The sequence below is a fragment of the Anomalospiza imberbis genome, chromosome Z, assembly GCF_031753505.1.
Source record: "Anomalospiza imberbis isolate Cuckoo-Finch-1a 21T00152 chromosome Z, ASM3175350v1, whole genome shotgun sequence".
Lineage (NCBI taxonomy): Eukaryota > Metazoa > Chordata > Aves > Passeriformes > Viduidae > Anomalospiza > Anomalospiza imberbis.
The window spans coordinates 29,045,239-29,063,693 of NC_089721.1; the positions used below are offsets into that span (position 1 = coordinate 29,045,239).

General features: G+C 36.4%; 1 protein-coding gene across 6 annotated transcripts in view; it reads left to right on the forward strand.

Moving 5' to 3' along the window:
• The window catches only part of PRUNE2 (prune homolog 2 with BCH domain), a 134,393-nt gene that overhangs the window by 17,382 nt on the left and 98,556 nt on the right, over positions 1 to 18,455 (forward strand). For all 6 annotated transcript variants that reach the window (XR_010994503.1, XM_068176566.1, XM_068176568.1 and 3 more), the window contains exons 2-5: positions 8,648 to 8,752; positions 9,190 to 9,392; positions 10,647 to 10,810; positions 16,931 to 17,083. Coding sequence is in view for 5 of the 6 variants with exons in the window: in XM_068176566.1 (XP_068032667.1) it covers positions 8,648 to 8,752; positions 9,190 to 9,392; positions 10,647 to 10,810; positions 16,931 to 17,083 (625 nt within the window). In the remaining variant the exon portion in view is untranslated. The remainder of the gene's footprint in view (positions 1 to 8,647; positions 8,753 to 9,189; positions 9,393 to 10,646; positions 10,811 to 16,930; positions 17,084 to 18,455) is intronic.

Consider the following 18,455-nt stretch of genomic DNA (forward strand, 5'->3'; position numbering starts at 1 on the left):
TTTATCTAATTAGAAGGAAAACTAACATCAGCACAGCAAAAACTAATGTTTTAGATTGCTATTGTATATTGCCTTTCAGCATACTTTAATTAAAGTGACATTTGTTTGTCCTATAATATCACCATTCCCTAATCGATGTACTGAGCAAGCACCATGGTGACAAGATAAGTTGCTTTGTTTTGTTCCATATGTCTGTGTTCCAAATTTTCTATAGTTTTAATTGGTTCCCTGCAGAATAACATTTACAAGCATATGGTATGGAAAATGCTGACTGCATTTATCATATATTTTAGTATATTGGTGGCACTATATCACTAAGCCTTTAAATGTGATTATGAGGTTATTTAATGCAGTCAACAGTGTGCTTAAAGCACAGCAAAAATCTGCAGTGAGCCAAATAGTATCAAGGAAATATGTTTAAATGTCTTCTTAATGTTTCAGGGATAGATGGGGAAGTCTGATTCAGAAAAGATTTTGGGTAATGTTTATGCTGCAACATACTTTGCCACCTGAGAGCAAGTCTCAAAGCTCTGTGGAGTCTACTTGCCATCACAAGAGGAATGTCTGTAGGAACTGCAGAGGCAAAATACCTGATACGTCCAGGCTTATTGACTTCTGAAGAAATGCAGCAGTATAAGCTGATGAAATGAAATGGAGGATCAGCTCCTTAATCTCATCTATCTGGTTTTGAAGACATCAGTAGCACGTTTTTGCATGATTCTGCTGTGGAAAAAGATGACCAGTGCAAAAGGAAGGGACCCAGAGTGACTAAGAAGACCCCGGTCATCTCAGCGCATATGAGGGTCTTAGTTCAATAGTACTGACATAGATTATTCCTCTTTGGTTAGGCTGAAGGGGAGGTGTGTCGTGGTGGAGAACACCTGAATTGGATTCTTTGCTAAGGTAAATTGATCAAGGTGGTTTCAGGCTGCTCCAAGAAGCAGTTCCACAGGTCATTGTATTAATGACCTTTTTGGATTTCATGAGCAGACTGGGTACTTGGACACAGCCCAAATGAGCAGAGAAAGAGGTTGATTCCATACGTTGATATTTCTGATGTATGTATTACATCCTTTGCATATGTGTTCAAGAGGTAACATACAGTCTGTTTCCCTAGCCTGAACCCAGATGAACTTACTAAATAAACTACTTAAAAATTTATATTGCTGTTGTGTCATCTGTGTAAAAAGGAGTATTAGGCATTAAAGCAACATAATTTTATTAGTGACTAGCCCTACACTGAAATAATATGAATGTTTAAAGTAATACAGGAATGTAATTATGCATTTTCTCTTTCTCATTTGCAGTATATCTGTGGCTCTGATACTAGTGTTATAGTGAGGACAATTCAGAGATCTAAACAGTAGACATAGCTAATTACTGTATGAATAAAAAGTGCATTCTCATAATGAAGCATATGTTTCTATTCTCATAACATTGCAAATAAAAAATAGATTGTTTTTTTAAAGTCAGGTTTTATTCTGAGTGCATGTTATTTTACTAACAAGCACAGTATTGCAATTTATATTCCGTGCTCAGCTTTTACATCAGATCAACCAAATATTTATCTTTCAGAAGGACAACAGGAGTAAAACATACTACAATCATAGAATTTCCTAATGAAGAAAGAAGCTGCCAATGATAATAAAGGAGTTTTGGTGGAATTATGTATAGAGCAGGCAGAGCAGAGCAGTACTGGCTGCTACAGAGGAATAGGTGTCTGATTTTCAGTGTGAAATAAAAAAGAGCAACAGAAATAATGATGAAGTTAAAAACTGAAACAAAACAAAAAAAACTGGAATATTTTCAGCACCATTCTTACCAGAATATGGGTAAAAAACCAAAGATATTTTAGAATTATAGTATGATAAAAACCTGTTGAACAAAAAAGGCAAAAGTGGAAATGACTTTGGCCTGATCATCTCCTCCAGCTATTATTTTCTTGCTCACTAATGATACTTCTACAGAGTTGTTGGCTTACTTCAGCCTACGGTTTCATGTTCAGCTTGGTGCCTGTCACCTAAGCGTTACACTGACTTAAGAAATATGAAGCTTTACTCCAAAGGCTTCTGTAAAATGCAGTGTTAAAGTGCTTCCTGACTCTTGGTAAATTTATTCTCAGTTGCGAAGTTGTTTCCTTCATTTTAAAGAAGCAGCTAAACTTAAACAATCCAAGGTCAGATTTTAAGTCTGTGAGAGGCAGGTAAATTAACTGCAATGTTTGGATTGCATTCCCTTGCCTTCATCAAACAAACCCACCTGTTTTTCTCAAACGCACTTTCTCTTTGCTCTGTGTAGTTTATTCAGTCTCTGCGCTGTATGATGTAGGGGTTTACTGCTACCAATCACCTCCTGACACATTACAGAGCTGATATATTTACCCAAGGGGCCCTCTGCTTATTGGGTAAATGTACTCCTTACTTTTAAGTAATTTGTGCCTAATATCTCAAAGAACAGTTTGGTCATATAGTAAGCCAAACAATTCCTAAGAGAGATAAGTACAATCAAGTCCTGTAAACTAGATTAGGCATTCCAGTCTCACTTCTGCATGTTAAGTGGCAAGTGGGGAGGAAGCAGGAAGAAGAGTTATGTAGCTTGAGGTGGAAATTCAGAGATTTGTTGTGACTGACTTTAAGCACTAAAGATGATCTGGGCTAGGAATATAACTTGCTGTTTTGCTGAATTTCTGTGTGTTGAATTTCTAAGCTGAATTTCTGTGTGCTGTATCCTCAGTTACTAGGTGAGAGCACTAATCCTGAGTAAGACAGGTTGATTTAAACAACAATTGAATTAATGCAGCATAAATGAAAGAAGGAGACTTTGATTTTTATTTTAGTAACTTCTATCATAGAGAATCCTATTGACAGACTGTTGAAGTACTGCTAAGTCAAGCTTAAATAATCATTGTGCTGGAAACATTCTCCTTTTTCAGCCATAGGAGACCATATCCTGCTTTGTCTTTGCAGGAGTAGTGTGATGTTGTTACTGAGCCTAAAAAGTCATTTAAGTAATTTAAGCCATTAAAAAAGTAATTCAAGCCATTAAAATAATTCTTTGTTTTATCATTTTGTTTATCTTCTATAATAAAAACTAGGTTTCTCTAATTCTCTAAGACAAAGCATATTTAATGTCTGTCTGACTTAAAGCATTTTTTAGCTTGATATAGCAGCAAAGACAGGATCAAAACATATGATGTCAAAGTCACACTTGCAAAATGTGTGTGCAAGTTGTCTATATATACCCCATGTATTATTCAGTTTGAAAAATCACATACTATTGGGTATTCCAAATACATACACTCCATGATCTAGTAGAAGTGGTGTCTTAAATGTTGATCGTGAAGACAAAATTTTGTAGAAGCAGGAGAGTGTGAACATATCAAGCTTATAAAACATGGTGAAAAATCAATGCCAAACCAATTGATGGAATAAATCTAATTTTAAAAGGAGCCAACAAGATTTTGATTGATGTTCTGAGTTCTGTAGTTCTTTTTTATATTTCAATAGAATTTATGCACTATTTGATAACTCCAGCTATTCTTTTTCAAGTGAAAACTTGATATAGAAATCATTGTTCATTTCTGGATTTTTGCAATGTGAATGAATGTATGTAATAAGCTAGAGGGGAAGGTATTTCAAAACCAAGCAGAGCAGACTTGCCTACAGTTACAGGCTGTAAAATTAACTAAAAGTGAAAAAGGGATAAATGATTGTGATTCCTCAGAATTCTTTCTTGAATAGCAGTAAGTTTGTCTGCCTGCAGAATTCTGAGTCAGAGCCTGTTGGTAATGAAGAAATACTGAACTGCATTCTCATCAGTAATAGCTGACTATGCCAGTTCTTGGTTAGAAGTAACTGGAAAAGAGAGTTCCTATCGTATGGAAATTCCAGGAACAATCTAAAGATAAGGCTTCCTTGCTGGCTGGCATGTCAGATAGCTACCCTGCCTCATTCCATTATTAATTTTGAAGGGACGTCACAGTTCTATGGAACATGGTGAATGTGGGAAGCAACATTTTAAAATAAAAAATGAATAAAATTCCTCCTTTTATCAAGAGGTTGACTCTTAAATATACCTTTTAAAATAGTAATTTTAAGAAGAGCAGATGTAATCATAAGGCTGTGTTCAACCTGCCGTTGAACATATCAACAGTGCACTCATCATCAGAGTACAAGTACGACTGGATTAATTATATGTACAAATGCTATTTGTACAACAGATAAGGTGTGAAGTTCTCCTAGTCTTTGTTATGGACGAATCATTGTCTTTTCTCACTGTATCCCATTCAAAGCAAAATATCAGGTAACATTTTATGCCTATGCAACCATTTCCAAGGGTGGTGTTTTTGATCCTTCCACTTTTGTTTATCTTACTAGTAAGGTTGTGTCTCCCAGCACAAAAGCACATGGTGTGGAATTGGAAAATTCCTGTTTTGTTTTATATTTTGTTCTGCTAGTGGTATTGGTGTTGCTGTAAATGTTTTTTTCTTTTCATATTTGTAAGTAAAGCAAGACTGTAGAATGGATATTCAATAGGTAATGATTAAAACATGTTACACTTGAAATCCTTGTGACTACACTTGTGTTCCTTAGAGAAGAATCCTTACATAACCAGGTTTTTAAAAGCTAGTACTTTAGATTAGTATGTGTCATATACTGTACATGATAAATGGGATAGTACAGGAGCAGAGAAATGGAATAATATTTTTGACTGACCTCAAAAATGGGAGAAGACAAGGATTCTCTCTTACATCTCTTTTTAGAATAAGAGACCATCTATTTTTTTCCAGGCAAAAGCATTCTTTTGAAAAGACTTATGAAGTATTTAACTAACTGGAACTTTGCATGAAATGTTTAATTACCTTTGCTTTGGCTTAAAACCATTTCTCTGACAACAGAGATGTATGGTCATGTTAAAAGCCCTCAGGCTGCTGGAAGCATAATACTGCCTGTTACTATAAGGCAAATGCATGTTGCACTCCAGAATGACTACTCAATAAATTTTACCTCTGGTTTGAAGGTAGAATTTCAGGTATGTAAATCCTCTTTCATGTGATTTAATTACTTTAAATATTGAAAGACAGATTTTTTGCTATCTTGGCCTTTGTCCAGACAGTTAGGATTTTCCCCTGTGCACCTGCAGGAAAGCTGTGTCTGTGAAGCTTTTACCCCCTGGTTGGTGCTTCAGCCACAAGGCTGGAAAAGTTTTTAGTGTTGTATCTGACACTATATATTGCTGTGTGGTTCTGCAGCTTCTTCGTTTTTAATCTGCTTGTGTTAAGCCATATTGTATCTTCTTCAAAGAATTGCTGTTTTTGACAAGTGCTGTCCCATTCCATGCAGTAAAATGCAGTGATTTCATTACAGTTTAAGGACAGAACTAGTGAAATTTGAGGCAAAAAGCAAATAATGACTCAGAAAGCAATGCTGTGTGTGGTTGCTGACTGTGTATGTGTGCAGTGTGTATGTGAGGGGGTGAATGTGTATGGAGGAAATGGAAGAGTTTTTTTTTTTTTATCCAAAATACTACATTGAGCATTTTGTAGGCATTCCTGTTTATACTAGGATGAGTCTTCAGTGTTTATTACCTTGCAAGATCACTTCAGCTTCTCTATTAACAGAAGAAAAAAAAAAGTAGAGACAATGTAATTTTTGACTGGAATATTGTAGTTTGATTAATCACTGTAGTTAGCATGTCCTGATCAAAATATTTACAAACCTGATTGGCAGTATTGCAGTATGTTTGAATGTATCAGCTGTTTGATGCAGACGGGAACCAATAAATGGTATTTTTACTGCAGTTACATAAAGATGCTGTTGTCATACTAATGTTTTTATGTATTTATAGACAATAAAACTGAACAGATATGAAAGCTTCTTCATAGTAAATATCTGAGAATCAGATCTCTTACAGAAGTAGCCTAAATCTCTTTTCTGAGCACAGTAAGTGAATGTTAATCTATGCAGGTCTGATCTAAATTGAGTTATCCTGATGGATGCCATCTGAAAATGACACATTTCTTTAATTCATTTTATCTCAGTCATCTATTGTTTGTGCATTTTACAATTTATCTTTAGTCTAGCTAAACAAAAACTCATCATCATGAAGAGAAATCTCTCATCTCCTATGTAGTTTAAGAGTTTTAGCTTCATCATTAACCTCCAAATTTTTTTTTAATTCTTAGAGATATTGACAGTTCATGTTTCCTCTCAGGTTTAGCTTTGATAACTGCAGGAGGTAATCAAATTTTAGTCCTATTGTAGCTAAGCCTTACTGGGCTTATGGATCTTTGTCGTCTGGATTGTGATCTTCTCTGCCCAGGTTTTTGCTTGGAAAGAGCTATGAGACAAAACCTTACATCCACATGCCTGCTTTTCCTGAAGATGGCTGATTAGCATGCAGTAGACTAAGTAAACTAGTTGATGAAAGAGGAAGCAGTCTCAGACATGTGAGATAAGCAATATGCTTAGATGGCATACTTCAGGGTTGCATTTATGGACAATGTATATGGAGAGTATTTGGGAGGTTATTATTACTAAATAATAGTAAGATGTTAAAAAGCCGTTCATTTAGCTGCACATGGGGAAATGAAATTTTGGTGAAATAGTGTATCTTGGATCTGCAAGAGGGAAGGAGAAGAGAAACAAATTCTGCTCAGTGAAGAGAAAAGCAGGAAAAGTGGGGAAAAAGGTATTGCTAGTCACTGTCACTACCACAGAGGGACCTTGGCAGGCTTGAGAGATGGGCCTGGGTGAACCTCATGAACCATAAGGCCAAATGCAAGGTGCTGCACTTGGGCCAGGGTAATGCCGAGCACAAACACAGACTGGGTAGAGAGGGACTGAGAGCAGCCCTCAGGAGAAAGATTTGTGGGTGTTTGTGAAGAAAAAGTTCATTGTAACCTGGCAATGTGTGCATATATCCCACAAAGCCAGTTTTGTAACCTGGCAATGTGTTCATACATCCCACAAAGCCAGTTGTGTCCTAGGCTGCATCCACCATGGGCAGCAGGGGAGGGAGGGGATTCTGCCCCTCTCTTCTGATCTGCTGAGACCCCATCTGCAGGGCTGTGTCCAGCTCTAGGGTCCCAGCACAGGAAAGACATGGACCTGTTGGAATCCAGAGGAGATCTGTTGAGTTGATCACAGGGCTGGAGCAGCTCTCCTCGGAAAACAGACTCAGAGAGTTGGGAATGTTCAGCCTGGAGATGACTGCAGTTAAGACCTTAGAGCAGCATTCTGCTACCTACAGGGGAAGTACAGGAAAGCTGGAGAGGGGTTTCTGACAAGGATGTGTAGTGATAGGGCAAGTGTGAATGACCTTAAATTGGAAAAGGGCAGGTTTAGATTAGGTATTGTGAAGAAATTCTTTATTGAGAGGGTACTAAAAAAAGGATGAGCTTCTGAGCTTTATTTTTGTTCTTTATCGTGGCAAATCAATGAGAAATGCATGCTGTAGAAGAACATGTTACAAGAATTCTAGTGAAAAGAGTTAATGGAGAGGGTTTGTTGCTAGTGAAGACTTAGAGTGTAAAGGAATGTATCTGTTCCAGTCATTGTATTATTCAGTAAATTGTCATTCTGAGAATGGAGGGAATATAGGGGATGGAGACTCTCTCCTGGATTTCGTACCCAAATGTATTTTGATGGCTGTGTTCCATTAAGAGAAAGAGAACCTAAGTTTATTCCTTATAGAGAAAAAAGGTTAGGTTAAGACAAATTGCACATTTATAATTATTAAGGGTAATATAATAATTATATGTTCCTGTTGAAAGATTAAAATTTTGGTACCCAGAATTCCAATTAAAAATAGCAGAAAGTACATCAGCCTGTACATGCCAACAACAGAAATGTTTACTTTCATGTGTTTGTTTCTGAAACAAGTCTCTTAGTATCAGTCACATATGTTTCACCAATTAAGAAGCATTGAAAGTAAATAAACTAATGTTTCCATGCAGCTAACTTGACAGTAATGATGTGCACAAGAGAAAAACTTCATCTTATATTTTGTGTTTGTAATTATGAAGAAGGTAGGTCCTTCTCTTCAATGCTTTGCTTTCATACAGTAGGTTTGTCTTCTTTTTTCATCTTGTTTGGAAGGCTCTCAATGTCATTAAGTGAAAAAAATTAAAAACTCATAGTACTTCAGCTGTGTTCAGCTTCTGAAGATTCAGGATGAAAGGCAGTTACTTTGTCTATTTACTGATTTCAGCTAAGTGAAGAAAAAAGGGTAATATTAAAATTACAACTTGCTACATATTATTTTCTGTGTATTTTGTTTTTTGTATTTCTACACTCTTTTGGATTGTTTTTCTAAATGGATTTGTGAGGTGTTTTGAAAAGCTTTTCCATGTATACATGAAGTTGCTGCTTGTCTGTTACTTTGCTGTGAAAGAGACTTCTGTCAGATTCAGACCTCATTGGGTTCTAAACTATGGTGTCTTGTGCAATTTTGGTTTTGGCTTTCTGGGGTGCTCTGAAGCCAAGGAATGTTCTTCTTGTGGGCAGGAACTCCATTCCTTCAATCAGCAGTGAAAAATACTAAAACTGAGTACAAAGCCTGATATTTAACTTGTCCTTTGAACTTTTCTCATTTGACTTTTTCTCATCATTTCCACTCATGGCAATTGTCTTCTAATATGTTACAGAACAGGAGCAAACGCCTGGAAAAAGTCCATGTTGTTCTTGGGAATAAACCCTGTGATTTGGATTCACTTATTTCTACCCTGGCCTATGCCTACTTTCTAGACAAGGTAATGGAAAAATTGGACTGAGTGATCATAATTCACTTGTTCCAGGTTGTTACAGACATCTTATTGTTAAGTCAATTGCTGTAAAAACAATGGTTTTGTTATTATCAAAAGTGAGTTTTTAAAAGATAATTAATCAACATTTATTTCCATACTAAAATGAATGAGTGGTTATTAGATGGCTTATTGAATAACATGAGAAAATCAGTCTTGTGCTTCATTCCTTATCCTTTTCCTTTCCTGGTTTCCCAGGTACTTCATAGGAGGCAAAGAGTGACAGATGAAGGAAAAAAAAAGTGAAATACCTCTTTTTTTTATTCTTATAACTAAGTAAAGGAGAGAAAACCCCAAACAGAAAATCCAGGCTGTTTCTAATTGCTTACTCTGTTAATACGATCCTGATGAAAGACAGGTCCAATTCTCACACACCTGTGTTACAGGTCAGTCCTCCTGATGTTCTCTGCTTACCTGTGTTGAACATACCAAGAAAAGACTTCAGCTACTTCACTGAGACAAGATTTATTTTGGAAGAGCTGAAAATCCCAGAGTCAGTCCATATCTTCCGAGATGAAATCAATTTGCATCAGCTGAATGCTGAAGGGAAATTGTCTTTAACGCTTGTAAACAGCAACATGCTGGCAAGGTATTGTGTTTTATGTACAGTAAGGTGGCTTATGTGAGTTTGAGCTGTTTAAAAAATAACGTTTTTTTCTGTATTAATGTTGATATTGCTATGTTAACACAGACCCACAAAAAGGAAACTAAAATGCATTTTGTCTCCCTTTATGTTGAATAAGTTTAACAAGGTGAATGGTCATCTTTGCATCACTTTTAATGGAACTTCCACTTTTAAGAACCTTGAGTTTTCACACATTTTAGATTAGATGTTTTAATTTAGTTAAGTAGTCTGGAAGTTTCCTGTGGCCAGTAGATAAGAGATCAGAGTTCTTTTCCTGCTTCTTAGTTAGCTTTCCTTTGAGAATCTTGTTTTGATTTCCAGGTGCCCAGACACTTGGATATGTGCTGTTAAGATGACTGATGAATTATAGTGGTCCTTACCAACTACAGCCTTTCAGAAGGCTCAGAGTTGATCTCTGGAAGACCATGTTCCCATGCACATCCTTAAGAGGGACTATGTACAAGGCTGTTGTGAATCTTTTATGAAGAGCCTCTTTATAATGGTCTGCCTGTCTTGCCCACAGTGAAGCATGCTGTTTACTTCCAGCTGTCCTTAGAACTTCATTTAAGACAAGTAGCATCCTATGGCCCCATTGTACTCTAAGAAGTTTATAGATTAGACTAAAAGTAGGGAAAATCTGAAGAAAGAAATGTGTGTGAATCTCATAGCTATTGATGTGTCAAGTGCCTCAGCTCAGTGCATCATTCACTCCTCAGAGCAAAAATTATCTGTAAGATCTGCTCTTTATTTATTACTGTCACTTCCTGTGTTTCTCCCTTCCAAAAAAATTACAATTACTATTTTAATATTAAAAATAGTTTGGTTTGGTTACTATTATTGTAAACAGAAACATAAAGTGATATAAACACAAAAAAAAAATCAGTTGGGAAAATCCTAAATCTCCTCTATTTAGAGAAAACTATTTTCAGCACATGTAGAAGTTTTTTTTTTCAATAGTTTTTAATAGATTTTGATGAGGGAAATGTCATACTTAGTGATGTATCAAGCAGTCAAGCAGTTAAAGAACTCTGAACACTTAATTTAAGAATCATGGATTTAGGATGTCTGTGACAATCTTTGGCTTTATAGCAGATTTCAGGTAGCTATAACAATGCTGTTGTAGTCCAGAATTTAAAAAAATGTGTTGCACTTTCTTACTGAGTTATCTATGTAGGTATAAAGATAAATATATGTATAACTTCTAAATTTGCTTGATAGTGAGGATAAAAGTTTGGAATCAGCTGTTGTCAAAGTCATCAATCCAGATGAGCAATGTGACAGGAGCCTGGAGTTACAAGCATGTTCTTCCTCTTTTGTCGTAAAAGAGATTCTTCAAAAGGCACCAGAGTTAATCACTCAGCAACTGGCTTATCTCCTCAGAGGTGAGAGATTACTCTTTATATTAAATACTGAAAGGTTTAATGGAGTGTTTCTGAATTTGCTCATGCAGAAAGAGTGTGATCCATTCTTTGGTTAACAATCCCTTTAGAGACCACAGGAAGCTTCATAAAAGAAGCAGGGAGTAAAGAGTTTGTTAAAGAGTAACATTATATTGAATATTAAAAATGTGCATTTAAAAATAGGCATGAGAGGTCTTCGCTGTATCACTAGACAAGAATATTAAATGAAGCTGTCGACATACCAGCTGGGTAGCTGGAAAAGCTGTGCAGTTCGTTGATTCCAGGGGCATTGTGGACAACAATATGGATTGGAATCTAATATTTACAAGTTAAAGCTTCTCCCTCCCAATGGTTGTACTTTTTTATGGAATATTTTAATGGCATGATGCAAAACTTTTGCTGTTTAAAAAAATTGTTACCAAGTCTTCACTGTACTCTCCTTTTCTTTTGTTGTGTATGCCCAGCAGAGTACAAAGTGGGGATGGGCTTCAGCAATCATAAGTATTTTCTTCTCTGTCTTGGAAGTTCATAATTTATATTCCTTTTTTTTTATTTATTTGCTGCACAGAACTTTTCAGTCGGAAATAAAACTGGTGTTGAAAAGAACAGTCACTGCTTTTAAGTTACTTACTGAGTTTTAATAATGTTCAACAAATTTTTTAGATTTTAACTTTTAATGATGTGAAACTGCTAAATGTCCTTTTAAGAAATTAATGTGGGCATGTTTAATGAGGATTATGAAAACTTGTCTACATTTAGACTTGAGAAGTAACTAGAATCTTGGTAAATCTTTGTACTCATCACTGTGATAACTATAATAGACATGTTATAAGAAGTCAAAATGATTAATTTTTTTTAATATTCCACAGAGTAAGCATTAACAGTAGTGCACCATTTAGCCTGCCCTTACAGCATCTTTCCATGCTAACAAGCTTTAGTTAACCTGCCATGAAATGTGTTTGTAAGCTCCAAATTTCTGTTGAGTATCTCACCAGGAATCTAAGCAAATGACCAAGCATAATAGTTGGTTTTGGAGGCAGAACAAAAAAAAGGGTTTTTGGGAATATCAGGATACTTGTTTGTTGGCGGAGAGTTAGTGGGAGATGTCTGAATACTGTTCAAGAACATGTTTGAGTACTATATGTGGATGTATCAGCATGATTTGTGCCTCTAATATGTATCCAGATTAAAATAAAGTGCTTTTATTAGTGTTTGTGTTAGAGATAGCACTTTCAGTCTTGGGGAATATAGTAGATAATTTTTTTTAAATCAATGAGTAATTACATTTTGATTATTATATTTGGTAGAGCAAATTTGAGGAACTTAGTGGATAAAAAGTCCCTGCATACCTTCTTTTGCATGGTATGAGTAGTGACTGGCAAAGCCTAGGGAACAAAACACAGCTGCACTTGAGACTTGGTGCCTTTATACTTCTCCCAGCAGCACAGGAACAGATACAGAGGCTGCAAAAAAGCTCTATTGTGTTTTTCATATTTTGTTAGGTTACTTCCAGTGTAAATCTGTATATGGTTAGTTTGTCTGAATTTCAGGTGAAGTTCAGAACAGAAGGCCAAAGTAAGAGTTAGAGTGCTAAGAATTAGGATTTTATTTTCATAAAAATGCTAAGAGATGTTGTTATCTGAGTCTCTGAGCTGCGAGGCCTTCTTTCATTATCTGACTTTCCAGTGAGTATTTTGCTAGGAGACTTTTAAGATAGAAGAAAATCTCATGCTTTTATAATTATCATGTGGTGACCAAGACAACTTAATTTGTTGACTATTTTTGAAACTTCTTTTTTCTTAAAGTCTGTTGGCAGTTTTTCAATTTCAATAAAAAGGCAGATGTTTATGTATATAAATTTCACCTTTGACCAAACTTTACCTGATTGTCTATGTTAAAAAAAAAGTCAAGAGAAAAGACATTTCCTGTGAAACTGAACATTACTGATTTAGGCATTTTTATATTTAAAGATTTTTTTTTTAGGTGAATGCTTTTCTGGTATCTTTATCTCCTTATCAGACATTATACAAGCTAATTCTTCCCTTAGGCTTTTGAGTAGAGCCTGTTTTGGAGAATCAGTGTTGTACAGCCATATTTGCCTTAAGTTAGAGCTTGTGCTGTCCCTGGATTTGTGCCAGAAGCAAACAATTACAGAACCTGCCAGAGTCCTGGGCCTGTATTATTTTATTTCCCAAGAGATATTTATAAGGGGACTGTTGCCAAACTCAAGATCCATTAAACTGCTGAATCATTACATTCTCTGTTGCAGCCAGCTGGCAAGGATGTTATTCCAGGCACTCACTGTCAGGTATCTTGGGTCAATGCATTCTCAAAAATGCCTCCTTATGTTTATTTGTATAAGGCCTTGAAGGATGCCACAAGGTGCAAACCACAACATGTAAATATAGACAGATTTCCTGCAAACGTGTCAGCAATTTTTTAAATGTGAATCTGCTTTAGCTGGTGATGAGCTGCATGGTTGAGGTCTTTTCATGTCCTGTTGGGGCAGTCTGACTTTAAGTTGAGAAGATTAGTTTGTTATTCTAGCCGCCCAGACAAATGTTAAGAAATGCCCTTTTAAGGACTCCGGGAATTAGGCCAGTATTTTTTTTTTTTTTTTGTTCTGTCTTGTACATTGATCAGATGGTTCACATGCTCCTGCCCTGATGCATCCTTAATATATATATCCGGAAGAAAGGATAATTTTGACCTGCACCAAACACTGCACTTACTTGGACTGACACTTCTTTTTATTATATGGAAGAAGTTTTTTTTGGGGGCAGTGCTCTTCCTCTCTTTTCCCCAGTTACGTTGTGTTCCAGTTTCATTGCATGTCCTGTTAATTACAGTGAAGATTGCTTACTTGGATATATTTACAATTTTGGTTTGCAGGTTTTTTTGGGGGAGGTGGTGTGTGAGGAGTGTTCAAGCATACTTCCCGTAAGGGACTGTTGGTTTTCCCCTTTTCCCTGTCCTTTATTTTTACAGGTTTTGGAACAAAACCTTGACAGGAGAAATGCCTATATTTTCATTGTACTGTTTATCTCAGCCATAAACTTATAATTCAGGAGATGCTTGTGCTGTTCTTAATGTTTTCCCAAAACGACTTCTGCCTTCATTAGATCATGTTTAATATTAATGCACAGCAATTGCTTTTGGCAAAACTAATGCTTTGCTTCCAAACTGCTTTGCAAAAAAATAATAAAAAGCACATTTTTAAAGAGCCTTAGCCTATTTTCTAGTGACCTCTTCAGAAAAAAATGTAGTAAAGTGTTATGTACGCAAGAAATAATATTGAATCTTGTATTGCCTATTATATATTTTTTTCTCTGCTTGTAAGCAGACAGCAGCCACCATTATGCTTTCAGAAACCCTTGGGGAGTTGCACCAACACTCAGTATAATCTTCAGATTTCTGAGACCATATATTGCTTTTACAGCAGGTATTTATAAGACAGCACATAACTAAATGGACTGCTGACCTTTGGTCAAGCAAAAGTAACTTAAGTGAACTCTTTTTCTAAACTGCCTGGAATCTTAACCCTCACAGGAATTCTGAGGATGCTTGGGGGAGAAGAGGTGTGCCTTTCTTCCCTGGTGATGAGGAGAGTATTGAAGAATGATCATAGCATCAAAGGACAAGTAAATGTTGATCTTGGGGCTTGCTGACACCCTAGTAATCTGAGAATGGTCCTTTTCTGGCTTTCATCCTAGTAGAAAAGGTATCAGTTGCAAACACTACAGTTTTGGTGTGACTAGTGACAAAACCAGAGCCTTTTAGAAACCTTTCTAAGGTGTCTGCCTATTGTGAGTGAAGGTTACTTCATGTTGACTTCCAAACTGGTGAGCTAGGGTGGGTATACAACTCACATCTCTTGTTCTTCTGCATTTTCCTGTATGTTTGTATTAGGGTTTTCTCTTCTTGGTTTTACCCTAATATTCCATTCCCTGAAGCACACATAGCTGTGGTAAAAATTTCATGCATTGTGTATCTGAGATTCTGTGCAGATGGACAGACTGCATAACTCATCCTAATACTACTGGGGGGCTTTATGGGATATGCTGCAGCCTTGCTCCAGTAGGTGTGATGAATTTGACCTCATGTTGTAGATCCAGCACTTTTGCTGGAGTCTCTTTGTGTGTGCACGAGCAATTTATCTCTCTGTTTCTGGAGGATGAAAAAAAGCAGAAAATTGCTGTTACTAAAATACTTCATGCAGCCTGGTCCCTGAGCTGCCATTTATCCAGATGCAGCTCTGTGCTGACTGAAAGCATGTTGTGGGGTGTCTCAATCATTCTGGTCACCACTGTTTCCTAGAAAAGTGGAAGCTTTAGAATGTATGTCAAGAGTATTTATGTAGCACAACCACTGTTATCTGCTATGGAGTTCAACAACTAAGGAATATTTTTAGATTAATTATCTGGTTGAGAAACTTTCTTCCTGTTAGAGGGACTGAAAACCAGGTCTTGATAATGGGTGTAGATATCTGGATACTTTTTATATCAGTTATTTACCTGTAGAAGTCTTAAATCTGCTTGTTACATTGTGTACCTAGATTTACAAATATCAATATGGATATGATTTTCATGCTGTGTATATTTATTTTTTAATAATATCAAACAAAGCAGGAGCATTGTCTTAAAGTGATTGAAAGACTGACATAAAGAGCTGCTGTGAATTAAAATAATATTGGCAGTTACAATATCCATAATAGAAACACAGAATGGAACTTCATGTATTTGTATTTAATTTCAGAAATTAGTATCTGATGGGGAGCAGTTTTCGGCTTGTTAAGCATTATTTATTGTTTAATTCACACAGGATTTGTTTAATAAGGGTGTGTTTACTTAGCATGGCATAATTATTTTTTGTTGTAAGTGGTTTGTGAATTTTGAAGAAATGCTACTTATTATTTCATATGATGACATTGTTGGAGAAAAGGAAAATTAATATACAGTAGATGTTTAGATCCTAGCTCATCTAGTGAGATTGAGGGTGGCAGTGTCAAGGTTTTTCATTTACTCTTTTTTGTTCTGTGCTAAAGCCTTGTTTTGCAGTAACTGTCTTACTCACTTATTGTAACTTCGTTGCTCATTGACCCAGCATGATGCAAGGAAATTATACACTTGTTTGAAATTCTTGTGCACAGTAGAGTAATAAATAATTTCAAGGCTGAAGTATTAGATTTTATTATCCTGAATTTACTGTGAATGATTGGAAGCAAACACTATCTTTGGGTATATAGAGAAATGGCATCCCAGTCTCCAGGGAATGAAAGGGGTGACTTAATGTGCAGCACATAGTTGTCAGAAAAGACATGACTCTCACTTTGGTATCGTTAGACAGTTCAATCACTATGAAGCTATTTACTGGGTGCTGTTTATCTTAAATTTTAAAATTCTGATTATCTTAATTGGTGTTTTTTTGGTGTGTCTGTTGACAAGAATTATCGAGAATTAGTTACACCACAATGACCAATGACTTTAAGATCATTCAGTTCAAACACCACTGCCATGAATGGGTATACCTTTCTCTAGTCCAGAGAAAGACTGCTCAGAGCCTGGTCCAACGTGGCCTTGAATGCTTCCAGGGGTGGGGCATCCCCATATTCTCTGGCAGCCTGTTCTGGTGGCTCACAATCCTCACAGCAAAGTATTTCTTCCTTTTGTCCTCCTTATGTCCTCCATTGTAGGTGTTCAATTACTTATCTATAGAAGGAAGGTTGACAATGTGGATTTATGTTTCAAAACACAGCAGCACTTGGTCTAATGCCTGGAGAGAGGAGAATATAGGCTGGTGTGCTGTCGGCTGCTGCTGGCTGTGCTACACAGCCACGTTAGTGTACGGTTGCATGCTGCACACCATGGCAGCATTAGGACCAGCTAGTTCGCTGTAGCAGAGGCACTGAAGAGGCAGACAGTTCTGATTTAGAAACTTCGTGTTAGAAGAATGTTTCCATGTGAAACTCTAAATGAACTCTCAGTGGAAACAACCTCCGAGAAGGAATGGGTTTGGGAAGCAAAAAAGTAAAACATCTTGTTTCTCTAGTACCTCTTTGATATCTACAGGAATCATTGATTTTTTTGTCTTTCAATGTTTCAGGAAGCATCCTCTTCAAGTGCATGTCTTTGGAAGCTGACAAAATGACAGAGCAGCAGGAGAAAGTATTGTCAGTCTTGGAGGAAAAGTTTCCAGATCTTCCCCCACGAGAGGAAATTATCTCTGTTCTCCAGGAGACTCAGTTTAACACCCAAGGTAGTGCAACTTCCTTCCATTTTTCAGACCTGTTACATATCTATTTATGTAATTGTATCAGAATACTGTTTTATTGTGTGTGGTGAATATAGGTGCAGCATGCTATCTTCATTGACAGTTAAATGTTGTATATTAATTTTAAATTAATTTTCTTATATTCTAAATCATGGAATTGTGATTTCTTTTGAGGAACAGCTTAGCTCATAAATAATCTTGTATTGTTCTTGCAGGTAAAGTTAACAATTTATTTTATATATTGCTTTTACAAACGTGTGCTTATCAAGAATTTATGTTGATTAACATGGACATAAAAAATGTGTCAGCCCATGGGCAGAAATTGTGTTGCAATTGCCTGTGTTGTGTGGAAGTCGATTTTGTGTTATGACCCAGATTTACGAAGGGCTTTGTACAGGTGAAGTCAATTTGACATCAGTCTCAAATTAATGAAGCAGCGGGAAAGTTGCAATTCTTTTCCTTTCTTCTGATAGAAATACCAAGTAGAAATATTCAGTGATCTAAAGTGGCAATGTTTGAACCCAAAATTTAGTAGCAGACTTTAGAAGAAATGCTGTGAACACCTGAAGAAAACCATTGTAATGACTCTTGCAATTTTTACTGGCATTTGCTGCCAAGTTCTTACCAAAGAATGAATATTAAATTCCTAGGGATATTTCTCTGTTAGATATATCAGGTAAGCATAAGGTCCATGCAGACTCAGGGTCTTTATTTGTTCTCTATCTGCCCATATGCAGAAAGTAGTCATCGAAATTCAGACCATCAGCCTGAGACAGCTGCCCTGTCTGGTAGACAAGGACAGAATTTGAGGTGCTGCTTCCTTTGCCCTTTCTTTCAGTGAGATTACAGGGTAATTTAGTTCAGTCTGTAAACGTTCACATGAACTCTCTTTAAGTTCCTCCACTCAAGTAATCAGTATGCAATCAGTCTAGATTGAAAAGTGGCGGTGAAAGTGGTTTTTATGGAAGTCAGTTCTTAGTTCTGCCAGTTGCCAGGGAAAACGGTTTAGTACTTTTGTCATGAAATTTTCTGTAATAACAAATGCGAAACTTGGACAAGTATATGTAGTGGGTTTAGTCTGCATGGTACTGGTTGCCAGTCACATGAGGCATGGGGAAGGCACTGTCACGCACTCTTCTTTTTCTTCTTATGCCTTATAGCTCCTGTTTTCTGTGTATTACAAGGCACATATTTACTGTATATTCATATAGCATATACATATATTGCACATGACATTTCTTTTAGTAGGATGCCGCTGAGTTTCAGGAGCCCCTTGAAGGATGTAACCTCTACTGAGTATTTTATGTAATATACTCATTATTTGAGGCAATATTAGGACAATGCACCCAAAATACTT